The 27,211-nt window shown below is 36.8% G+C and overlaps 1 protein-coding gene across 1 annotated transcript in view; it reads right to left on the bottom strand.

The window, feature by feature from the left end:
• The window catches only part of SAMSN1 (SAM domain, SH3 domain and nuclear localization signals 1), a 64,124-nt gene that overhangs the window by 4,268 nt on the left and 32,645 nt on the right, over positions 1-27,211 (bottom strand). Inside the window, exons 4-7 of the mRNA XM_017852417.1 lie at positions 25,151-25,280; positions 23,003-23,154; positions 13,545-13,751; positions 11,393-11,543 (exon numbers count right to left, since the gene is read on the bottom strand). Of these exons, the coding sequence (XP_017707906.1) occupies positions 11,393-11,543; positions 13,545-13,751; positions 23,003-23,154; positions 25,151-25,280 (640 nt within the window). The remainder of the gene's footprint in view (positions 1-11,392; positions 11,544-13,544; positions 13,752-23,002; positions 23,155-25,150; positions 25,281-27,211) is intronic.

Genomic DNA, 27,211 nt, shown 5'->3' with positions numbered 1-27,211 from the left:
TTTATATATATATATATATATCTTGCTTTAAAATGCGTTTTCTAGTTTCCATATGTTTTGCTAACATTAGTTTGCGATCCACTGTGTGTCTGATTGCCATCAACTTTCATTACAAATGAGAATTGTGCTGTAAGTTACCCTTGTAATAATGAATTAACTTCTCTTTAATACTTATAGAATGGTACTAGTTATGCACCATCCATGGGAGAAATTGAAAAGTGTTACTTAAAATATGTTCTAAGTTCTGTAGTTTCGACGAAGAAGACTGGTTGAGAAAGGCTGGAAGAAAATCATAAAAATTGCTTCTTAGTCTACTCATCTTCAGAATGAGTCATAACAGTTCTTTTAACCTTTTCCTTAGGGCTTGTATTTGCAACAGTGAAACCATATTCATGCCATTCTTCTGAATCTTCACATTTGCCCCACAACTTCATTTAACTATAGATTCAAATATCAGGTATTTGTCTAGTGATATTATAACTAGTTCTAGGTATAAGATGACAATTTTAATATGCACCTATCGTGATTGTTATTTTTAAATTTTAGCTACCATGGAAGCATTTTGTGTTCATTATTCATAACAATCTTTAAGTTTAGGAGGGTTTACTTATTATTCACTAGTCTTTCTGAGTATCAGTCATTCATTCTTCTTTCTAAGCCCCCCCCCCTTTTTTTTTTATGAAAAGGCAGCACTAAAATGGGATCTCATTCTCTGAAGAATTGCTTTCTATCCTGCCTCTGCTTTTCTATCTTATTGCCACTGAAATGAAATGAGCCAGCTCTGTGTTCCATTATCCAAGTGTTTCTAGAAAAGGCCAGAGGAATGAGTCTTTTTGTATGCATTCTGCCACATCAGCAGTGATCATCCTATTTGGAGTGTGAACCTCTTAGTCATAATGATTGTGGGGATAAGGCCACATTTCCCCAGATTATATTTGGGCCAATATTACCTCAGTGCAAAATTAAAAGAACTGATCTACTTTCCTTCACATTGATATCCTAAACAAGATTTGGCATAATGAAAACTGTTTGTTCCAATACTCTGTTCTATTTAGGCTGATTACCAATTGTGGGACTCTCTTCAGGATATGAAACAGAGTCTTTAAGAACTATAATTTCCAAAATTAGTTCTTCGCCTTTAAAAAAAAAAAAAAGTATTTAGCTTGTTATTTCACCCCAGAAGCCTCTGTGCATTCACCTCAATGGGGAACAAAGTAAATAAATTAAAACTGACTTTACCAGAGAATATGTCATTGTGTAATATTAGTAATAAGAATGTGTTTGTTTTATTTCCACATGAGAAATGCTATATCACATTCTCTAAATTCTAGGAATAGTTTTGTTTTAAGCACAGGTCATTTATTGTAGAAACCTTTCATCCGCAATTTTTATGGAAAAAGAAAATAGTTTCTCAGTATGAAAGTTATGCAGCACAGTAATTTACAGAACAGCAGTAATTTGCTAAATGATTTCCTAGCGAAGTGAAAACATGACTGTGCCTCCTCAGATGCTTCCCACCAGGCTTGCAATAATTTCAGGCAGGTGATCAGCTGGAACCCCTCAATTGTAACTATAAAAAGGCAGGTCATTATGTTATATTACGGAGATGAAAGCTATATCGCATTCACTTTTGTATTTGGAGGATCGAGATTTTCCTCTTCTTGTTTCTTTTCATCCTGACACTAATGACAGGGATTGGCGCAAACCTAGGTCTTGTGCTATGGGTGTTTCTTTCCTGCAGAGGAGATGAGTTCATACTAATGCATCCACATTTTCTTTCTAAGTCATTTAGTCCCTTCATGTGGCCATGAAACAGAGTAAAGCTAACTGGTCTACCCAGAAATTGAAACCATAACCTTCATCAGTTTTGTCCCATGGTTCAATCATCTGGGCTAACCAGGCAAGTAACACATTGGAATAAGAAACAGGTTTGCCTACAAAATTATGGACTTCCCATAAGATGTTTCAGGGCATCTTTTTATACTAAAACGTTTCGGATAATACGCTAGGTTTAAAAAAGTATACATAATTCATGCATTCTATTATTAAAATTATATAAAAACATACATATGCATACAATTTACAAACAAACGTGTTCAAATTTGTTAATTTCCCCTCTATTTCTAAGGTCATCCACATTGCTTTTTAATGAAAGAATTAAAATGGTATAATTTTAAATAAAGCCCCCAAATGATTTGTAAATATCTTAAAGGCCGTACATATCTAAATTAGAATACACTGAAGAATTATTAAATAATTTGAAAAAGGGTCTTTCTTATTGCTGCCGGTTGACAGCAGGCATAATAGGAACTCCAGAAAGCTGTATAATTCTGTACTCTATGTAATAAAAATAAAATGATAATATTAAAAAATTATCTAGGAAATATTTTATCATGAAGAGCTAATTTGCATATTAAAATAATTTATTTCCTACCAAAATTGTTACAGAATTGTATAAAGCCCATGAAAAAACATTTTAAGATAGGCATCAATGTTGAAAAAAAAAGGGTGGCATGGTGATGAAAACAGAAGACAGCTAATATAATTATTCACAAAATAATTATATTGGAGTTGTGACATTTAATTAATTAAGAAAGGCAGTCTCAATTATACTAAAAGTGAAGATAGTTTTAAGGAAATAAAACTGGATCCTTATTCTGGGAAAAAATTAATAAAGAAGAGAAATCTGCCCCACCTTTACATTTTAAAAAGTTAAAGATTCAACTTTTAGGAAAACTAATTTTGCTTGACTTTCCCAGATTTCTTTGCCCAAATCATCCCGACTTTGTCTTTACCATTTTGCTTGCCTTAGCTTTGAAGCCTCTCTTTCTTTGGGCCAAGTACTATAAAATTATGCAAACTTGAAGGCATAGGAAAATTCCTGGCTAAAGGAATTTCTCAATAAATAATTTTTTAATAAACACTATGATATTTAGATGAATTAAAGAAAATTAGAACTAAAGAAAAGCAAAACAGGAATTTTGTTAAAATTTAAATGAGAATACCTCTAAGCTCCATCAATCATCATCCTGTTTTTCTCTATCCTGGGGCCATCTCCAAAGAGGGAAAACCCAGGAACACACATCTCAGGATGACTCAAAACCTCAACCTCATGTTTTAACCTCACTGGAGTCACTCAAATGAAAACCCAGCTACTGTTCAGGTAACTATGGCTATATTTATTTGTCCAGAGGCAGCATTATCCATGGAGGAAAATTTAGTGGACAACATGGCATTTCTCTCCACTATTTTTTATTTCATCTAAAGCACATTCTTAAGTTACCTGAACACTTTAATTCTCCTAGTAACAGTGACTATCTGGTGTTCATTTCACTTGAATACTAACTCACCTTTTGGAAACACAACAATAAATGAAAAATAGGATTCCATTCATCGGAAAATAACCCGTTGCTTCTGTTCCCCTGAGGCCATGAGAGGATATGGAGTTGAAATGACTTCCCCTGCTCTTGCCTGTTTTTGGAGCCTAGCTTCTAACGAGATGTGTACCTGGAAATAGATCTTTTTGCTCTCAGCCAGGGCAATCTCCACTTCCACTGTGCTAGGTACTTCAGCAGGGGCAGAGGCATACTCACTCAAGATCATGGTAACTCAGCACCTACCTGGTCAGTCTCATTAGACTGCCCCTCTCCCCAACCACACACCCTATGGAGGCCTTTGGTCCCAGGAAATATTTATCCTCCTCAGTTAAAGTTGTCATATTGTACTGACTATTTTGGTAATGACCAAATAATGTTTATAACTGTCACACATTATTTAATTAGGGGCCTTGGAAGGTCAAGTTCGTATTTCTTACAGGTTAATTAAACCCATTTACTTGATGAAGGAGTTAAGAACACATTACCCCAAAATATGCTGCTCTGGCATATTGACTATTTTGAGTTGAAGACACTTGAAGAAAGCAGGTGCAAGAATATCACTCTGACTTTCCTTTTTTTTTTTCTTTTTTTAAGAGAGAGAGAAATAGGGTCTGGCTAGGTTGCCCAGGCTGGTCTTGAACTCTTGGGCTCAAGCAATCCTTCTGCCTCAGCCTCCCAGAGTTTTGGGATTACAGGCATGAGCCACCATGCCCAGTCTGACTTTCCTTCTGCTACTTAAAGGCAGATGACATTTCCATGTGAAAGCCACTTTCCCTCTACCAGAAGGAAAGTATCGTTCCTATCCTCGGGGACAGGAAGTTGAGGCGGAGGGAAATCTGTACAAACAAGCAATGTTAGACAAGCCCTTATCTTTCTACCACTCCACCCAATTAGCTAGCCTATTTCAAGCTTCTGTAACTTGTCACATTTTCACAACTTGTTACTCTTTTTCTACTTCAGTATACAAGTGTTCAACTCTAACTACATCTTTGGGTCTTCATTTCCTATGACAGCTCCCTTGCCACATGAAATTTGTGTTAAATAAATTTGTGTGATTTTTCTCCTGTTGGTCTGTCTTATGTCAATTTAATTTTCAGCTGTTGTAAAAAGCCTAAGAGGGTAGAGATAAAATTTTGCCTTCCCTATATAGATATGGTAAAAAACTAATCTAATTTCATTATGTCTAAAATTATTACTTTTGACAAAAATAGGATTACTCTACATATTATTGGTCTACAATTTGCTTTCACATTTAACATGTTTTTGAAAAACTTTAATCAGTAAACAGCATGCTATATCATTTTCCTAACATAACACCTTCAAAACTACTTTATTGTTTGGGTATATCTTAATTTATTCAACAGGTTAATTATTGATGGAAGTCCCTATTGTTTTAGTTTTACCCAAAACTACTAGATTTTTAGCTAGTATTTTTATGCGGTTGTATCTTGAATTTAGTAGAACCAATACTTAGAACTGGAATTTCTGGATACAAAAGTGTGCATATTTTAAACTTTGATTGTGTTTTACATTATCACCTTTCGAAAATGTACTTATTTACACTCTTGCACACATGAATGCACACATGCATGCTTAGCATATTCATAAACTAAATCTTGATAACGTACCCGAATACCGATCTGCTTATTACAAATACTTGTATGTGTGAGGTGGGATTGCAGGCAACTTTATCTTTATAATAATAGAAGACTGACTTACTATTTGGGGATCTTTTGACCTCCTCATTCATCATTTACCCATTTTACATGCATTTGTTAACTATCCACTAATGCAAATCACAGGACTAGGGGCTTGGGGAAAGCACATGGTAATAGAAGATTGGGTCTTGTTTGGCCAGGGTAATCATTACAATGCTATGTGTAGTATACAATCACAATGCAATATAAACACAGGTATAGGAGTGCTCTATACATACGGGCATTAGAGAGGAGTGCTCTATATGTGCGGGCATTAGAGAGGTCCTTATGTGACTAAAGTGAAAAATCTGTGAACACTTTTCATTGGAAATTTTCTGGTAGAAAAGTGAGAATCCTTACGCTTTATTTTGTAGTTTTTTTGTGTGATATAGAATACGGCATCCATCATAAATGAAAGTTTAGAAGTAAAATTAAAAAGAAATCTGAAGAAATTAAATTGCATGAGGGCGAACAACTATGACTATAGATATTAAATACATGCAAGTAAAATGCCTGCATGCTTTCTCTACTTTCTGTGGACAGGTAGCATAACTTTTCTTCAAAGCTGTATATTTATTGAATCTAGATGCAAATCATATGGCAAGTGGGTTGGAAACGCCAGGTACACATGTCAGGGGCTAGGGCACCAGGCTATGCTGGCACTCTGTTAGGCCAACTGCTGGACTGCTGCTTGGCATGACTACAAATCTCCCCTGCTGACAGCTCGTGTTCCAGGCTCCTGGCTGTGGCCCGCCATTTGCCCTGCATCGATTTGGGCAGGCAGGCAGGCAGGCAGGAAGGCACAACTGGGGATGCTTGAGCAATGAGGGGCTGCTGTGACCACAGCTGGTATCAAAGTTCTGGCACACAACCCACCCTTTCCCCTTCCTCCTCATTTGGCACTGCAACCAGAGTTTGCAGGTACCTCAAATGCATTTTATATAGATTCTGTAAAGTTTGCTTATTCTGTTACTTTTTTTTTCAATTTTAAATTTAATTATCCCTGTCATCTAGAGCAAACAAGGTATTTCCATCTCCCATTTTCCCCAAGGACAATAGTACACATTCTCATAGACACAATTTTAAGACACATCGAAGTGCTTCTAAGTGTGAAAAATGAGGAACAAGTGCAGAATAAAGAGAAGATGTTTACTATAAACAACAGTAAACCATCTTATTATTCTAAAGAGGCACTTCAGAGTAAGGCAAAGGGGCCTTGAAGATTGTGTTTATGGAACAACAACAACAACACACATACACACACACACACACACTCTCTCTCTCACACATTCTCTGTTCTTTTTTCTATTTGAGAATATGTACTCCCAAAGTAAATGAAACATTTTTAAATTCAGAAGACAAATAGAAAAACTCAAATATGCACAAAATAAACAGATCCTGCTCTCTCGTCCCTTCAAGAGCTGCATCTTACCCCAGTTTTTCTTCTCCTTATAACCTTATCTAGATTCCCAGTTGAGGGAACAGATGACCTAATTCCTCTCAGTTCTAATGCAACACAGGAGCAAGTTGCAAATACCTATGCTGGTCTTGCTGGGACTGCAGAACCCCAGGGTGGTTACCCTCCTCCAGAGGTAATCCTGTGATCAGTGCTAACACCACATGCCAGCCCTTTCATCAGCTTGTTGGAGAAGCATCTTTACTTCCTGCCAAACAGTGACCTAGATACCATCTCACCGGTTAGTATGGTGATCATTAAAAAGTCAGGAAATAACAAATGCTGGAGAGGATGTGGAGAAGTAGGAACGCTTTTACACTCTTAGTGGGAGTGTAAATTACTTCAACCATTGTGGAAGACAGTGTGGCGATTCCTCAGGGATCTAGCACCAGAAATACCATTTGATCCAGCAATTCCATGACTGGGTATATACCCAAAGGATTATAAATTGTTCTACTATAAAGACACATGCACACGTATGTTTATTGCAGCACTGTTCACAATAGCAAATATTTGGTACCAACCCAAATGCCCATGAATGACAGACTGAATAAAGAAAATCTGGCACATATACACCATGGAATACTATGCAGCCATTAAAAAGGAAGAGTTCATGTCCTTTGCAGGGTCATGGATGAAGCTGGAAACCATCATTCTCAGTAAACTAACACAGGAACAGAAAACCAGACACCACATGTTCTCACTCATAAGTGGGAGTTGAACAATGAGAACATATGGACACAAGGAGGGGAACATCACACACCATGGCTTGTCAGGGGCTGGGGGGCTAGGAGAAGGATAGCATTAGGAGAAATACCTAATGTAGATGAAGGGTTGATGGGTGCAGCAAACCATCATGGCATGTGTATACCTGTGTAACAAGCCTCCACGTTCTGCACATGTATCCCAGAACTTAAAGTATAATACAAAAAAAAAAAAAGTATAATCCAGTTTACATTTTCAAGGTCAAAGTGGGTACAATGCTGTCTATCTTGGGCTAAGAAGAGAAAAGGAAAAATGTTTGCTTTAAATCTTAGAAGTCTGTTTTTCTCCCCATGTTTTGTACCCCATCCTCTTGGTCTCTCTAGATATATTCAAGTCTCACATAGGACTTGTCGTCTTTTCTACATTATCTCAAAATTTTAGCTCTTATCCTCATGATATGTGGCCATTTTGCTCAACTTTTATATTGAATGATTAGCAAAGCAGATCCTTTTATGTTCTCAATCTAACAAACAATGAAACAGCAAACTAGGAATTTATTGCGATTCCTCAAACTGACATCATTCAATGATCAAAATAAAATGCATCCATAATATCTTAGAAAATTTACATGCTCTACTCTTAAAAAAAAAAAAAAGCAAACTACTTTTAACCTTTAACGTGACATGCATTTGTTTTTAACTGTCTCAGTTTTATATAACCATATACTCAAGGTCTTTATCATTCAAGGTACAGGAAGGTTGTGCGTTTAATCTTTAGCATGGTTGTAGGAGATATGATTCACAGAGTAGAAAATAGATAAAAATAAGCATGCAGCCAGCATGGTGCCAAATCATCAGAACTCACCATCTTCTCAACAAATGGAAGTCATTCTTTATTTCTTGAGCAAAGCAGTTTCATATAAGATAAATAGCTTTCAGTCAGAATAGCCTAACATGCAATATGCATCTTTTTGACATGTATATTCTAATACTACTCTAAACCATAAGATTAAAATAAGAAAAAATCTCAGGGTAGTGTGTTGACAAGAAGCACTGGTTGAATCTGTATTTTTTTTTTTCCATTTTTCATCTCCCAGAATTTGGCTGTGTGTATGTTTGTACCTTACGGGCTGTCATTAAGTAATCAACTTCTAGTGACCTTCAAGTATCATTTTCTAAAGTTTTATGCAGGGGAATAATTTCTGGGACATGTCCTTTCTATATCAAATATATATCAAATATCAAAAACCATTTAATGCTATGTTTTGTTTTCAGAGACCAGGATATGGCAGAACATGTTTCTAATAGATATAAGAGACTGAATTATAGATTTGTGAGCTTGAAAAAGCCACTTAGCTACTGGATTTTCATCTTCTCATCTTGCAACGGAAGAATTTTGCGTCAGGTGTTTCTTTTTTTTTTAATTACACCAGCTCTATAAATAATTTTACTGTCTATGAATAATTGTTCTTTTGTTAGCATAGAAAGGAGACAGGTGATGAGTGAGGTGGAATGAAAAAATTAAGGGTATGCAAGCCTTTGGCACTGAACCCATCTTCCCTCTGTGGGTCCCTGGGGACACTGGTCATTGCTGAAAGTGCTGCTTGCCCAGGTTCCCAGCCCCTTCTCTCCACAAATCCTGTTGACAGGCAGCCATGGTAGCCTCTTGTCTTTCACTTTCTGATATAGAAAACTGAACTAAAGCCCTTGAGACAATTGGTGAAGTAGCAGAAAACTTCAATTTTCAAATATTCATTGCTTTCCTATTGGCCAATTTGCACATGTGGTGGAGTTTATAGTAGACTCCCTTTGATTAAATCTCCATCTTTGCACTCATCTAGCTGTTTGACTTCTTTGAAATTCATCTCCCAATTTATTCCTCATCTGTAAATTGGGTAAAATACCTAGATGTGTGATATTACGGAAGAAAAGCAATTATTTACAACTGTTCAAAAAATACTCTTCTCCTCCCCGTACTTCATGACCAAATCATTTTGGAGAATATTGGCGATGACACTGGACGTTGTCCATAATAAAACTCTATAGATTCTATTTCTAAGCCAAACATTGTTTAGTGAGGATCCATGTCTTGAAATGACAAGATGTGAAGGAAACTGACTCCTTTACCTGAAAGAACTTACTATATCTGTTTATACTGATCAGTTTTGTCTTGACTTGAAATATTGATTAAATTGGCTACTTTCTGAAGTTTGAACTTTGTCCGCCTCTGTGACCACATCTCCCTCTCTTTTCCGTCTCCCAGCCCCACACTTCAAAGAAAGCATGTAATAACCTAGGCCTGATGATGAAATCAGTCCTGCTGATGTCAAATTAGTTATGTCTGTGAAAGCTCTTGGAAAAGGATGATAAGAATAAAGTAAAAAACAATTTCTTAAAAAGTAAACTACTTTCCACTAGATAAAAAGCCAGTGTATAGGAAACATGTGCTCTGCCTCAATTTTGTGGGATTTATGAGAGACAGTATAGAATAGCCCACAAAAGGACAATCAGGAGGCCTGGTCCCTAAATAACGCTTTCCTCCCTCCTCACTCTCCATTTGGCTGTTACTTGTAGTGTTAGAAAGTATAACATAGCAGCACATACACTGGGTTGTAATCCCAACTCTACACTTCACTAAGGGAGTGTTTTTAGACAAGTTACTTACTGTCTCATTTTCTCATCATAAAAATGAGGGCGGTACTATCTAAGTCAAAGAACTGGGGTAAGTACTCAAGAGAATAATCAGGAAAGACCCTGGCCCAGAGTCTTGCTCAGAGCACACATGTTTTAAAAAATGTAGTTAATAATTTCTAGTATTATTTTTACTGCTGGTTGTGGTGGCTCATGCTTGTAATCCCAGCACTTTGGGAGGCCGAGGTGGGAGGATCACTTGAGGTCAAAAGTTCGAGACCAGGCTGGCCAATATGGTGAAACCCCATCTCCACTAAAAATACAAAAAATTAGCCGGGTGTGGTGGCATGCCTATAATCTCAGCTACTTGGAGGCTGAAGCATGAGAATCGCTTGAACCCTGGAGGCAGAGGTTGTAATGAGCCGAGATCGTGCCACTGCACTCCAACCTGGACAGCGGATTTAGACACCATCTCAAAAACTAATAATATTAATACTAATAATTATTTCTAGTAGTAGTATTTTTTGATAGAGAAGGCTGGATTTGATAATCTAAGTTCCTTTTTATCTTTAAAGTTAGACTTTCCCCATTTGGTTGCTCACAAAGTACTCCTTGCGGAGTTTGGCACACCCTAAGCTCAGTGTTTGGGGACCTGACCAGATTTGGCAGGAAAGGCAATCTGGATGGATAATTATAAAAAATAAAAGTTATTCTATCTTTACAAGCCTGGTTGGTGTAGATAGTATTCTGCAAATCTCCATGATTATTTCATCTTCAGTTAATACTTACAAATACAGAGAACCATCTCATACAATAAAAGTGAGTGCGGAATATTTTTGCAAGCTATTATAACATTTTGAAAGAGTACTATAAACATGTACAAGATGTGACTATGTGGTGATGAAATGAATTTTCCGTGTGGCATGAAGTCTCATTTTTTTTTTTTTTTGAGACGGAGTCTCGCTCTGTCGCCTGGGCTGGAGTGCAGTGGCAGGATCTCAGCTCACTGCAAGCTCCGCCTCCAGGGTTTAAGCCATTCTCCTGCCTCAGCCTCCCGAGTAGCTGGGACTACAGGCACCCGCCACCTCGCCTGGCTAGTTTTTTGTATTTTTTAGTAGAGACGGGGTTTCATCATTATCTTAAAGCCATGCTCTGTGCTGTTTTACAGAAGCCATGTGTGACATTTCTCACTAATGGCTTATGTTGTTACTAAATACTAGTGTCTCCCTCAGTCTTTGGGAATGCAGGCATCCACTTGCATGTAAATTAATACCTTTGCAGAATGGAAATGAGGTACCCAGAAAAGTCCTTTCATTTCTTGAGTCCAATAAGGAAATACGTTCCTTTTCCTAATTATATATTTGACCATAGTTATTGTTTTCAAACTTACATGGAAACACTTATTTTATGGGAAAGCATGCTTTCATGATCTCAGTAAATAAAATGGGGGCTTTGTTTCTCATGATTATACTATTTACACTAAGCTGTGATTATCAGCTGGGGAGAAGAGTAGATGTGCACACTTACTTTCTTCTTCGAGGAAGTTTTCAGCAGCTGATAGTAACCTTCTTCTGTCATCTGGGTTTTCAATATTTAATTCAATGAGGTGACTCTCTTTTATATCCTTTAAATCTTCTAGAGTCTCATAACCATTGAGCAAAAGTGTTGAGGTATATTCCTGTGGGACAAAAAATATAATGCAAATTAGATTCAAATATTTTATTTGTAGTTCTCTTTAGATTATAGAGATGCATATAGGAACCAAAGGTGCCAATACAACTTTCGCTTAACTTCACTTGTATTAGTTTTTGACATATGAACTCCAGGGCTCTTCAATGATTGTGTTGTATAATTCTTGCCTTTTGGAAGGCCAAATGTAAAGAGGAAATAATTACCTTAAGCTATACAATTCCAAATCATGGATCAATTCAATAGTTGGATCATGCATCCCATTTGGAAATTTTTCACTTCTCAACTAACAGAATTGGCAGAACTAGCATTACTTTAAGTCTGTCAATAAAATGCCTCTAGCAGAGTAGCATGCTACAGTAATATTTCAGAATCTACATCTCTTCTTGTTTTCGTGATTGCAAAAGCATCTGCTCTCAAAATGTTCTTGGGGTAGGTTAAAAAATGAGTGTGAAACAGATGTAATTCTGTACAAAAAAGTGGGTGTAGCATTTTGGTTGAAAGGCATTATGTAAACCAAAGGAATTCTAGACTTTCTATTTAATTGAAAACTTTTACTAAGCATAGAAGCACTGTAGTTGGGGCAAGAATTGTTTTCTCAGCATGTGTATTTTGTTCATCATTTGAATCAATATATATTAGTTTAAAATTCGTAAGTTTCTAATTTCAAAGTCTGTATGTTATTTTGAAATTTCTATCCTCTCAAACAAAATAAAAATATTAAATGAAGTTGAGTGCTTTTTCAACTTCCTCAGATTCCTCCCCCATTTTACTTGATCTAATTTCAATATCCTTATTTTAATTACTAAAATAGAATAAGAGGAAGTCTAAAAGTTTTAAGTAATCAGGAAGAACTTATGACTAGCCCTTTTTAACAAAAAAAAAAAAAAAGGAAAAAAAGAAAAAAGAGGAACAATTTTTTTTTTAGAAAAGAATATTCTTAGAACTGAATTAAAAAAAAAAAAAAAAAAAGGATGAAAAGCAAGAAGAGTGACAATTCTTTCTTTAGAAAAGTATATTCTTAGCACTGAATTATAATAAAGAAACACAAATTCCTGTTCTGACATATAACCATTTAACTGCGGGTTCTTGGGGAAGCCATTTCAGTCTCTTAGACCTTGGTTTTCTCACAGGTCACAGAACAAACAAGATGCAGAGGCAAGGCGCTAACCCATACATTCTCATAGGAATATCTCATTTGAGGTGCACCAATAGTAATATAGGAAGGCTTAGATACTGTGTGTACAGACAGGAACATAACTAGATAATTCAGAAAAAAACAATTAAGAAAAGTGTAATTGATTATTGTCTTGATGAATTTTGAAAACTATCAAAGTACTTCTGAGTTAATTTTAGAAATGGATTGCAAAACTGTAAATTGATTGATACTAGATGTATTGTATGTACACACCATTTAACAAGGTAGATATTTCAAAAGATATTTGGTAATATAACAAGAAAATAATAATTGGGTTATAAATACAGACAACACAGTTTCCTTAACACAATCATTATGGGGTTTGATGATCACTGTTTTCCTCAAATTTTTAAAAAAATAATTACATTCAGTTATCTTCTCTCAACTTGATTTTGACCTCTGCTTTGTAGAAAATACATTTCCCTTTTCATTTTTCCTTTCACTTTTTTAGACTTACTTTATTTCTTACATTCTCTTTACCATTCTCATTTAGACATTTTATTAGGGCCTTTTATTCTCCTAGATATTTTTCATTGTTCATTGCATTTTCTCAACGTTCATCTCTATTGTCACTGCTAAATACTATTAAGGTATAGTCCAAGGGATATTAGATCAAGACTTGTCCTTGCATAAAAAAATGTCATAAAAGAGAAATAAGAGATCTAGGAAAACAGGCTTTCCTTTGCTTCTAAGTCTTGTATTTTTAAGCAACGCAACACAAATACTGATCCACTCCCTTCAATTTGTCCACTTACATGCCGCCAAAAGCAAATAGGACATAGATTTGCTCACCTGAAGATGAATCCTCTCTAGGAACTCCTGCAGAGTCTTGGATTTTTCATTGTTACTCCTTCGGTTTGCCTTTATTTTCTTGGGGGCTACTTCCTCTTCTGAGATGACATCCACATAAATGAATTTGAAGTTTCCCACTTTATTGTTCAACATTCCCGTCCACATCCCCATCGGTGTTTTGCAGATAATGTCTATGATGTCTCCTTTCTAAGGACAAAAAAATCCATAAACATTAAGTTTCAGAGAACTATGATGCTATAAAAACTGGTAGAAAGAATGAAATCATAGAAAACTAGGATAATGAAGACATTATGCTAAAGTGGTTCAGATATAACAGAAACAAATCTAAACATTCACTTCTTTCAAAAGTTCAGGCTGGTGGCATGCTGGGTCATGCTTATAATCCCAGCACTTTGGGAGGCCAAGGCGGGAGGATTGCTTGAGGCCAGGAGTTTGAGACTAGCCTGGGTGACAAAGTGAGATCCCATCTCCACAGCTTTTTTTTCTTTTAATTAGCCTGGCATGGTAGCATGTATCTGTAGACTGAGGTGGGAGGAGTTCAAGGCTACAGTGAGCTATAATCATGTCACTGCACTCCAGCCTGGGCAACACAGTGAGATCCCATCTTAAAAAAAATTCAAAGAAGTTATGTACTAGTTACAATGAAGAAAACTTCAACATTCTTGACAAAAAGCTCTCACATAGTTTGATGACATGTTTCTGTTTCTGTTATTGTACCAATTTATCAACTTATAACTGGAGAGCGCAGTGTAATTTACAAAATACTTTTGCCTACTCTAAGTTATTTTTGCTGACAACACAGTTCTTAGATACATAAAGGGAGTATCATCATTATTAATTTAAATATTACAGAAAAAGGAACAGAGATATTAAATGACTTCCGAAGAGCTTGCAGGAAGTTAATGGCAGAACCAGAACTCAAGTCCAAGTTATCTGAACTAAAAAATGATGCTCTTTTTATTTATACTGTCAAAGTAATATATATGTAACAAAGCTCAAGTTATCATTCCTGGAAGTGCTCCCCAGCTGGGGAAGGAGATGAAAGAGAAGTCTGTTACTCTATGTATTTCTAGTGCATCTGAAAAATTTATCTACAGTATGAAATAAACCCATTTCAAGAATTTCATCCATCTAAAATAAAGAAATTTTGCAGAATTCACATAAAAGTACGTGTACACTAAGGATAAATTATGCTACTTAATTCCTTTTAAGGTATTCATGCTCTCCTCTTATTAAGAAGAGACAGCACTTAGATTGAGCTCACAGCAAAGTTTAGATTGAAGTATGAATCATATTAGTATGGACAAATCAATTGGTGTTTTTCTTTACTCACATCTAAGACCATAATTAACTATAGGCTGCCAGTTATTGGCAAGGGTAGAAAACCTCATGGGGATGTGTCTTTGTAAAGAAAATTTATTTCTATGCAAATATGATGTCTATGTTCAAGAGTTATTGTTCCTCTTTTGAGACTTAAAACTTTCTGCCTCAGAGAGGACTTTATAGATTCTAATATTTTAGCCCCTTTTAAGTGTCTACCCTCAAACAAAGCATCAAGCCTGCTACTAAAAATACTTTTTTCTTGCTACTCTGGGAATGTGTGTTCTTCCATCTAAAAAACAAATTTTATTTGTAATGGTGCAATTCACCATGACTGAAATATCTGGTCTACCTTGTGATCATCTGTCTGTTTAGTCTTGTGAACTGTTAGACTAGGTCCTTCTGCCTTTAACAAAAGGGAATCAAATCATAGGCTGGATGGTATCAGCTAGGGAGACTGAGAAGTTCTCCTGAAGCTCTAGAAAGTTGTTAGGCATGGAAACCCTTTACTGCATCCTTCCTATTATCCTTGAAACTTGTAAATTTGAAACTTTATCCTTTACAGGCATATACCTGCACATTCCAGGAAAGCCCACAGGTCATCAAGCAGAGACTCAATTTCATTTTGGTTAAGACCCTTGATGGAAATAATAGTATTTCAATTTTCATGGGTAACTGGGAATTCCTATTGTGTCCTATAAGTGCTCCACCAAAACTCACCTCAGGCAGCAGCAGCAGTGGTACCCTGGCACGGTATTGTAGGGAAGTTGAAAGGTTATCCTGAGTCAAACTGTGTTGTGTTTATTTCCTTCTACTGCTCTCTCCCACAATGGTTACTAGGTTATGGGTATCCTTTCCCCAAGACTTGAACTTAGACATCAGATCATTCCATATACATAACTAAGGAGCTTACTATGGGGAATAGTGCATTTTTTATTCTCCAGTTGAGCTTACTCTGATTTAATAGCATGGAAGGGATCAAGAGAAGGGGTGAAGACTTTAAATGTTAAGTAATAATATAAATACTCCATAATATATCATAATTATTAGTTAACATTGGTTTAGTGTTAACAATATAGAACATTCATACTTTATGTCCTTTGACTTTTAGCACTTTGTGATATTAGAAAGGAATAATTTCACATCTATGAATTCTTTTAGCACAAAACCTTTTGTTTGTGCCATTGTAACCGACCCCTCTCCTTGAGTGTGTGCAGGATTATGAAAATGATGGATTTCACACTCATAATTATGTTACCCTTATATGATAGGAGGGACTTTGCAGATCCAATTAGGGTACTGAATTATTTGATTTTGAATTAACTGAAAGGGAGATTATCTTGGTGGGTCTGACAAATCAGGTAGGATCCCTTAAAATAAAGATTAAAGCCTGAGTGAGCTTTTTCCTGCTCGTCCTGAAAGAGCAAACTGCTGTATTGTAGAGAGGGCTCTGGCTGGTGGAATCTAGAGCCTGAGAATGGCCTCCAGTTGACATCCAGCAAGAAAAGGAGGTCCCTGGTCCTACAACCATAAGGAACTGAATTTTGCCAACAGCCAGTGAACTCAGAAGAGAACCCTGAGCCTCCAGTGAGATCACAGCTTGCTTAGAATTCAACAGAGCCATGCCCACAATTATGACCTATAGAAACTGAGCTAACAATACATTTGTTTTGTTTCATGCCTCTGAGTTTGAGGTAATGTGTTACACAGCAATAGAAAATGAATACAGAGGATAAGAAGAGGGGATTCAGGAGGGAATATCACTGGGAGAAAGGTCTCTGGTTACTCATAGCAACCAACTTTAAAAGTGCTAGACATTTCCAGGGCATCATGGCAGACGGGAGGCAGGACCAGGTTGCAGCTCCAATTCGAGCAGACAGAGGAGTGTGTGGACACTCACATCATGAATTTTTGCTTCAGAACGATTGCAGAAATAAATCAGGAAACCTGGGAGGACTCACAGACCCCCTGAAGGAAGTGGATTCCTCCTTCAGTAAACAGGAGACAACCCAAATACTGTGCTGGTATCCACAGCTGAGAGGCCCACAGACAGTTAACATCACAAGACTCTGTGCAGACAACCCCTAGTACCAGTCTAGAGCCTGGTAGACTTGTTGGGTGGCTAGATGTAGAAGAGAGGTAACAACCATTACAGATCTCTCTCAGGAAGCCTCATCCATAGGAAAAGGGGGAGAGTACTACATCAAGGGAACACCCTGTGGGACAAAAGAATCTGAACAACAGCCTTCAGCCCTAGACCTTCCCTCTGACAGTGCCTACCCAAATGAGAAGGAACCAGAACACCAACTCTGATAACATGACAAAACAAGGTTCTTTAATACCATCAAAAAGTCACACTAGCTCACCAGCAATGGACCCAAACCAAGAAGAAATCCCTGATTGGCCTTAAAAAGAATTCAGGAGGTTAGTTATTAAACTAACCAGAAGGCACCAGAGAAAGGTGAAGCGCAATGTAAGGAAATCCAAAAAATGATACAAGAAGTGAAGGGAGAAATATTCAAGGATAGATAGCATAAATAAAAAACAATCAAAACTTCAGGAAACAATGGACATACTCATAGAAATGCAAAATGTTCTGGAAAGTTCCAGCAATAGAATTGAATAAGTAGAAGAAAGAAATTCAGAGCTCGAAGGCAAGGTCTTTGAATTAATCCAAACCAACAAAGACAAAGAAAAAAGAATAAGAAAATGTGAACAAAGCCTCCAAGAAGTCTGGGATTATATTAAATGACCAAACATAAGAATAATCAGTGTTCCTGAGGAAGAAGAGAAATCTAAAAGTTGGGAAAACATATTTGAAGGAATAATCAAGGAAAACTTCCCTGGTCTTGCTAGAGATCTAGACATCCAAATACAAGAAACACGAAGAGCACCTAGGAAATTCATTGCAAAAGGATTATTGCCTAGGCACATTGTCATCAGATTATCTAAAGTTGAGACAAAGGAAAGAATCTTAAGAGCAATGAGACAAAGGCTCAGGTAACCCATAAAGGAAAACCTATCAGATTAACAGCAGATTTCTCAGCAGAAACCCAACAAACTAGAAGGGATTGGGACCCTATCTTCAGCCTCCTCAAACAAAACAATTATTAGCTAAGAATTTTGTATCCAGTGATATCAAACTTCATATATGAAGGAAAGATACAGTCTTTTTCAGACAAACAAATGTTGAAAGAATTCGTCACTACCAAACCACTAAAAGGAGCTCTAAATCTTCAAACAAATCCCAGAAACACATCAAAACAGAACCTCTCTGCAGCATAAATCTCACAGGACCTATAAAACAAAAGTACAATTTAAAATGCACACCCACACACATAAAATGTATGCAGGCAACAAATAGCATGATGCATGGAATAGTACCTCACATCTCAATACTAACATTGAATTAAATAGCCTAAATTATCCACTTGGAAGTTACAGAATTGCAGAATGGATAAGATTTTACAAACCAACTATCTGCTGCCTTCAAGAGACTCATCTAACACATAAGGACTCACACAAACTTAAGGTTCAGGGGTGGAAAAAGACATTTCATGCAAATGGACACCAAAAGTGAGCAGGAATAGCTATTGTCATATCAGACAAAACAAACTTTAAAGCAACAGAAGTTAAAAAAGACAAAGAGGGACATTATACAATGATAAAAAGGCCTTGTCTAGCAGGAAAATATCACAATCCTAAACATGTATGCACCTAACACTGGAGCTCCCAAATTTGAAAAACAATTACTAATAGGACTAAGAAATGAGATAGACAGCAACATAATAATAGTGGGGGACTTCAATACTCCAATGACAGCACTAGACAGGTGATCAAGACAGAAAGTCAACAAAGAAACAATGGACTTAAATTATACCCTGGAACAAATAGACTTAACAGATATATACAGAACATTCTGTCCAACAACCTCAGAATATACATTGTATTCAACAACATATGGAACTTTCTCTAAGATAGACCATATGATAGGCCATAAAATGAGTCTCAATAAATATAAAACAATTTAAATTTATCAAGCAGTCTTTCAGTCTACAGTGGAATAAAACTGGAAATTAACTCCAAAAAGAACCTTCAAAACCATACAAATACATGATCCTTGGGTGAAAAATGAAATCAAGATGGAAATTAAAAAATTATTTGAACCAAACAACAATAGTGACATGACCTACCAAAACCTATGGGACACAGCAAAGGTGGTGCTAACAGGAAAGCTCATAGCCCTAAACACCTACATCAAAAAGTCTGAAATAGTCCAAACGGACAATCTAAGGTGACACTTCAAGGAAAGAGAGAAACAAGAACAAACCAAACTCAAACACAGCAGAAGAAAGGAAATAACCAAGATCAGAGCAGAACTAAATAAAATTGAAACAAAAACAATACAAAAGATAAATGAAACCAAAAGCTGTTTTTTGAAAAGATAAACAAAATTAATAGACCATTAGTAAGAATTCAAATAAGCTCAATAAGAAATGAAACAGGGGATACTACAACTGACACTACGGAAATACAAAAGATCATTCAAGGTTACTATGAAGACCTTTACATGCATAAACTAGAAAACATGGATAAATTCCTGGAAAGATACAACCCTCCTAGCTTATCAGGAAAAATTAGATACCCAGAACAGACCAATAACAACCAATGACATTGAAATGGCAATTTAAAAATTACTAACAAAAAAAAAGTTGAGGACCAGACCAATTCAGAGCAGAATTCTATCAGACATCCAAAGAAAAATTGGTACCAATCCTATTGACACTACCCCACAAGACAGAGAAAGAGGGAACCCTCCCTACATCATTCTATGAAGCCAGTATCACCCTAATACCAAAACCAGGAAAGAGGATAACCAAAAAGGAAAACTACAGGCCAATATCGCTGATGAGCATAGATGCTAAAAGTCTTAACAAAATACTAGCTAACTGAATTCAGCAACATATCAAAAAGATAATCCACCATGATCAAGTGAGTTTAATACCAGGGATGCTGGGATGGTTTAACATATACACATTAATAAATGTGATACACCACATGAACAGAATTAAAAACAAAAATCACATGACCATCTCAATAGGTGCAGAAAAAGCATTAGACAAAATCCAGCATTTCTTCATGATTAAAACTCTCAGCAAAATAGGCATACAAGCGACATACCTCAATATAATAAAAGCCATCTATGACAAACCCACAGTCAACATAATACTGAATGGTAACAAGGTGAAAGCATTCCTTTTGAGAACCGGAACAAGATAAGGGTGCCCACTCTCACCATTCCTCTTCAACACAGTACTGGAAGTCCTAGCCAGAGCAATCAAAAAAGAGAAGGAAATAAAGGGCATCTAAATCACTAAAGAGGAAGTCAAACTGTCACTGTTTTCTGATGATATGATCATTTACCTAGAAAACCATGAAGACTCTTCCAGGAAGCTCCTAGAACTGATAAAAGAATTCAGCAAAGTTTCTGGATACAAAATTAATGTACACAAATCAGTAGCTCTTTTATACTCCAACAGCAATCAAGCTAAGAATCAAATCAATAATTCAATCCCTTTTACAATAGCTGCAAAAGCAAAACAAAACAAAGCAAAACAAAAAAACAACTTTGGAATATACCTAACTAAGGAGGTGAAAGATCTTCACAAAGAAAACTACAAAGCATGGCTGAAATAAATCAGAGATGGCACAAACAAATGGAAACATGTTCTATGCCCATGGATAGGTAGAATCATTATTGTGAAAAGGACCATACTGCCAAAAGCAATCCACAAATTCAACAGACTTCCCATCAAAATACTACTATTGTTCTTCACAGAATTAGAAAAAACAATTCTAAAATTCATATGGAACTAAAAATGAGACTGCATAGCCAAAGCAAGCTTGAGCAAAAAGAACAAATCTGGAGGCATCACATTACCTAATTTCAAACTATACTATAGGTTATAGTCACCAAAACAGTATGGTACTGCTACAAAAATAGGCACATAGACAAATGGAACAGAAAAGAGAACCCAGAAATAAATCCAAATACTTAACAGCCAACTGACTTTTAAAAGCAAACAAAACATAAAGTGGGGAAAGGACACCCTCTTCAACAAATAGTGCTGGGATAATTGGCTAGCCACATGTAGGAGAATGAAACTGGATCCTCAACTCTCACCTTACACAAAAATCAACTCAAGATGGATTAAGGACTTAAATCTAAGATCCGAAACTATAAAAATTCCAGAAGATAACATTGGGAAAACCTTTCTAGACATTGGCTTAGGCAAGGATTTCATGGCCAAGGACCCAAAAGCAAATGCAATAAAAACAAACATAAATTGCTGAGACTTAATTAAACCAAAGAGCTTTTGCATGGTAAAAGAAACAATCAGCAGAGCAAACAGACAACCCACAGTGTGGGAAAAAATTTTCACAATCTATGCATCCGACAAAGGACTAATATCCAAAATCTACAATGAACTCAAATCAACAAGAAAACAAATAATCCCATCAAAAAGTAGGCTGAGGACATGAATAGACAAGTCTCAAAAGAAGATATACAAATGGCCAACAAACACATGAAAAAATGCTCAACGTTAATAATGATCAGGGAAACGGAAATCAAAACCACAATGTGATACTACCTTACTCCTGCAAGAATGGCCATAATCAAAAAATTTAAAAATTGCAGATGTTAGCGTGGATGTAGTGAAAAGGGAACACTTCTACACTGTTGGTGGGAGTGTAAACTAGTACAACCACTATGGAAAACAGTGTGGAGATTCTTTAAATAACTAAAAGTAGAACTACCATTTGATTCAGCAATCCCACTGCTAGGTATCTACGCAGAGGAAAAGAAGTCATTATACGAAAAAGATACTTGCACACACATGTTTGTGGCAGCACAATTTGCAATTGCAAAAATGTGGAACCAACCCAAATGCCCATCAATCAATGAGTGGATAAAGAAACTGTGGTATAGGCTGGGCGTGATAACTCATGCCTGTAATCCCAGCATTTTGAGAGGCTGAGGTGGGTGGATCGCGAGGTCAAGAGATTGAGACCATCCTGGCCAACATGCTGAAACCCCATCTCTACTAAAAATACAAAAATTAGCTGGGTTGTGGTGGCCTCCAGCTACTCGGGAGGCTGAGGGAGGAGAATTCCTTCAACCCAGGAGGCAGAGGTTGCAGTGAACCAAGATAGCGCCACTGCACTCCAGCCAGGTGACAGAGCAAGACTCCATCAAAAAAGAAAAGAAAAGAAAAGAAAAGAAAAGAAAAGAAAAGAAAACCATGGTGTATAAATATACGATGGAATATTACTCAGCTATAAAAAGGAATGAATTAATAGTATTCGCAGTGACCTAGATGGGACTGGACACTATTATTCTATGTAAAGTAACTTAGGAATGGAAAATCAACATCATATGTTCTCACTCATAAGCAAGAGCTAAGCTATGAAGACAAAAAGGCATAGGAATGACCCAGTGGACTTTGGGGACTTGGGGAAAGGATGAGAAGGTGGTGAGGGATAAAATACTACAAATAGAGTACAGTGTATACTGCTTGGGTGATGGGTGCACCAGAGTCTCACAAATAACCACTAAAGAACTCACTCATGTAACCAAACACCACCTGTTCCCCAATAACCTATGGAAATAAAATAAAATAAAAGTACTGGAATTTCCCGGCCACGTCTGGTTCCCAGGGCCTTTGCTCTGCTGGGCTCTTGCCTGACATTTGCACCTTTTCTCCCTCTCTCTTCATTATTTCTATTCCTGCAAGTATCAGGCAGAGTTGGGCACCTTCAGCAACTGTGAGGCTTTGGTTTTCAGGAAAATGGAGAGAATTCTTTCTTCCCTGATAGACTCTGAACCTGAATCATCTACATAACAACAACTTACACTAATAGCCTGAACAGACTGACACCCCGACTCCACCTCACATATTTTATTCAAATTCTTAGCACTGTAAGTGAGCTTCCACTTCTACTGTTGGGAAGAACGCACTCACACTCTGTTCTCCCACTGCTTATACTTGCTGAAACAGATCATAAAATCAGCATTTGACAAACCATTCAGAAGGGGGGATATGATGTCCTCTCACCTTGATTTTGAGGGAGTCAGTGTCATAGGGACTTGGTGTGAAATCCGTATGCACTCTGGCACGACCGCAGAATGGTCCTGAATAGGGGCCATCGTCATCCAGTCGAAAGCTGTCCCGGTTACTCGTACCATCTGAACAGCTTGTTATGCCACCTGATGAAAGCAGAAGTTCACAGTTGTCATTGAAGACTTGTAACATTCTGGACCATCATCTGGACACAACTAAGTATTGATCGTGCTGGACCACTGGATGCCAGGCTCAGGAGGAGGTTCTAATTGACCCATCCTGGTGTCTCTCTCCCAGTTGCTCTCAGTCAGTGACGTCTGTCCTCTGAGCCATTTCTAACCTTTTTCCTGATGATCTGGCCACTCTCTCCTCTACCACCAACCCAAGTACCCTCTCACTTCATTCCCCATATTCTGATCCAGGACACAGTGTACTAAGTATTGGACACTTGCCAAAAGCATGACATTGCAAAGTTCCCTGCAACTTATCACAAGACTTCTTCCCCAGAGTTCCCACTGTGTACCAAAGGCCATTCTGAGGCAATATTTCTGACATAACAGGTGGCACTTTTGCTTGTTGTATGAGTGTAAGGGAAGGAGAAAGTGTGTCTGAATGTCTGCACCACCATGTGGTTTGAAACTTCTAAACTGGGTCTTTAAAACTGCTCCAAATCCTTGTTGTCTGCTCCTCTTATTTTTGATCTTAAACTTCAGGAAAAAGAGAAAAGAGAGCATTTTGTCACCTCCCTGGAAACAAGAATGGCTCCCAGTGGAAGTAACTCTCCTCCCCCACCCTCATACTCAGTCATCGCTTCATGTCTTCCTTCAGTCTAACCTTTCATCACTCTGTTCAATGAGGGAATAGCCCACGTTTCACTACCATGCATTGTGGAAATAAGGTAAAGCTCCTTCAAGATGTTCCATATTGTATGTGAAGTGATGTAAAACACAGATGAGTTGCATCTAATCACACAAATTTAGTGGTACACGGTAATCGTAAAATGAACCACCATCTCTTCACACCCTGCCTTCCATGGCAACTCCAGACCAGGGCTTTTTACAGTCCATTCTAGTTAATAAAATTCTCCCCACATCCAGCATCACAATATAGAGTTTTAAAACTTCCAGCAGAAATGAATACTAATGAGATCTGAATTTCATACATGCAAAAAAAATTCTTTAAATGTTTCTGTGTTAGCTTTTGTCACAAAATAACTATTCTACAACCAATAGGAAAATAGGAATAAAACTCAGGATATTTGAAACATCTGGTCTTTGCCATACATCTTCAAATAACAGAAGCAGTTGATTTAAAAGGAAATGGAAAATAAACTTTGTAAAAATGTTTAAAAGCCCTGAAAAGATTAGAGAGATGTATAACAGTCTACATATAAAAAGTCATAAGGCACCCTGCAATAGCAATCGTTTCATCCAAATATTGTAGCTGGAAATGTGAGTAAATCCTGAATGATCTCCTTCTTAGAAAAAATATTGATCTTCATTAGAAAATCCTTGTTGGTTACTTATGGATCCCGTTTTGTCACCTAATGGTGATAGTCCTATCATTTATTATTTGCATATTGCTTCACTCTTTACTCGTTCATGCTGGGTTAAGATCTAAAAAGTAAATGTCGGTAAAGTAAATTGATGCAAATGTGCTACATTTTTCAGAGTACTTCAGAAAAAATGGAAAGTGGTGGGGGGAGAAAGAAAGATGGGGACACAGGGAAGAGGGAGGGAGAAAGAAAGAGAGAACAGAACAGAAAATAAATTTCATTTATCTGAATACTTAAAGTCATTTTTAAATATTTTGGCTCAAGATAAAGCTGGCTCCCTCCAACAAGGATTTTTATTTTAAAGATGCATATTTAATCTCCTAATATGACTTTTTTGAGGCATATCCCCAAGAGCCTCGTTGACTACAGTGTTAAAAGTTTTAACACAGTATATAACTGTGTCAAATATATTATGTATTATTTAAACACTAGCAACTCTATATAGATTTAATATATCTTACATCTTACATTTTTACCATTTCTTTATCAAGTAGCTGGAACCTTGTTGCTAATATAACTTGTTGTTTTTTAATTGATTTAACCCGGACCTCACACCCAGGATCTTGTCCCTGATTCATCAGCCTTACTTGATGAGCTCTGTCCACTGTAGAGACTATCCATGGAGTCACTGGCTTTGAGGGACACCTTCTCTGTGTGGGTCCCAATCACAGGGTCACTGTTTCTATATGGGTGGGCATTCTCTCCATCTTCCTCATCCTTCAGAAAACATATCAGAGGTTAGGTACAGAGAGAAGATTTCCACGGAGATGTTCATTGTGTACATTGAGTTAATAGGCAAGACATATTTTAGCAATAAAATACTTAAGGACACATAAGGATAAAATATGAAAGTAGTTAATCTTCATTTCAATTTCTAGCAAAACCTTTTACAATACACTTGGAAAAATTATTCAGATGACACATTCTTTTTGTAGAATTCAGTTGAAATTATAATGGCTCATTTTCACAAACTAGGATGAATATCATATCAATATTATTTAATCAAAAGTGTTAGATTTATTGACATCTATGGTTTATCTTTTAAAGCACTTTGACTTCTTCATGTTGTCCTTATCCTTTATTTAACACCATTACTAATCCATTGAGATCTGATCCTACAAGCTTAAACTCTGCATAGTTGTTTCATGTCAGTTATTTGCACCCTACCAGATCACTAGATATGAATAAAACATGTACATTTTGCAATTCTAAAGCAAAGCTTATCTAAGAAGCTTTACAAATCTAATACCGTGCTTGCCACCTAGTCAAGTGAGAAGCAAATCTTGCATAAAATTAGAAAAGACAGACAATTTCAAAACAAATTATATTTTCTTGAAAACATCTCCAATGTTTTCCATATTTCAATAGTTTGGATTAAACCTATGAATTTCTTAATATTCATCAGAATGTAATTCAACATTCTTTATTTGTGAGCATTTCTAAACATTGATAAAACTTCAGAATATACATATGATATACACTCAGTTTGATTCTCCACTTTTATCCATTTCTTTATTCATTCAGTCATTCAACACAATTTTATGGAACACCTCCTAGGTACTGGGCAATGTTCTGGGAACCAGGGATTTTCATGGTAAACAAGATAACAGAGTGCTTGCTATAATGAAGGATGTTCTATTGTGTTAGCTGTGTGTGTGTGTTGTGTGCGTGCGTGTGTGTGTGTCTGTGTAGAGTATTTGGGGAGGTGTGTATAAACACAATAAGACAATTTCAGAGAATAGTAAGTGTTATGAAAGACATAAAACCGGGTGATGTGAGATAATTTGTTGTTGAGGTTAGGGTTACAGGTTGGCTGATTTAAATGGAGTATCCTACAAAGACCTCTGCCATACAGTAACATATGCCCTGAATTATTGACCTAAATGATAAGAAAATGTAACTTATGTGAAGCTTTGGAGACAGTTTTCCAAGCAAAAGGAACAGCAAGAGCAAAATAATTGAACTCAGAATTATCCTGGGTTGTGCAGGGGAAAACAGCAAGGCTAATGTAGTGAGACAAAGGAGAATACTAGAGTGTGAGTTTAGGGAAGCAGACAGGAGCCACATCAAGAAAAGCTTCATAGACCATGTGTGGTGGCCATGGAAATGTGCCACTTAGATCTCTTGCTGTGGGACTCTTCTTTACTGACAGCCCCAGGACTACCCCTCTGTATCCATCACTCCCCCTCTGTATCCATCACTCCGTGGGCACTAAAGCCATGCTCCCTGTTAGTAACTGAAAAAGCAGGGGTATTGTTTGAATTCTAGTGGAATGTAGGGTTCCTGTAACGGAAAACTTTAGTATAAGAATCCCCCATCAATCTGACCAAAGCTTTCTCAGAATTCTGTTGAAGTATGAGACTCTCTCTACCTGATTCTTCTTCCTTTTCCTTATCCTTTTATAGATGTCAGGTTTGCATTGCAGTCTAAAGGCTTTCTCTTAAGCCTTCCTAGCATTTCTTCCCATAAATCTGTCTGTGGTGTTTCTACTTCTTTCTTGGGATCTGCTTCTCAGAGGACTAGAATGAACACAGCATGTAAAGGGGTGCACTATGAAGACACTGAAATTTTAACCATGACCTGATTTCCACTTGTCAGAGATATTTCCGGCTTTCATATGGAGAGTAAATTATATGGGGGAAAGAATA

The sequence above is a fragment of the Rhinopithecus bieti genome, unplaced genomic scaffold (assembly GCF_001698545.2).
Source record: "Rhinopithecus bieti isolate Rb0 unplaced genomic scaffold, ASM169854v2 scaffold_34373, whole genome shotgun sequence".
In the NCBI taxonomy this organism is placed as follows: Eukaryota; Metazoa; Chordata; class Mammalia; order Primates; family Cercopithecidae; genus Rhinopithecus; species Rhinopithecus bieti.
This window is presented reverse-complemented; position numbering and strand designations above follow the sequence as displayed.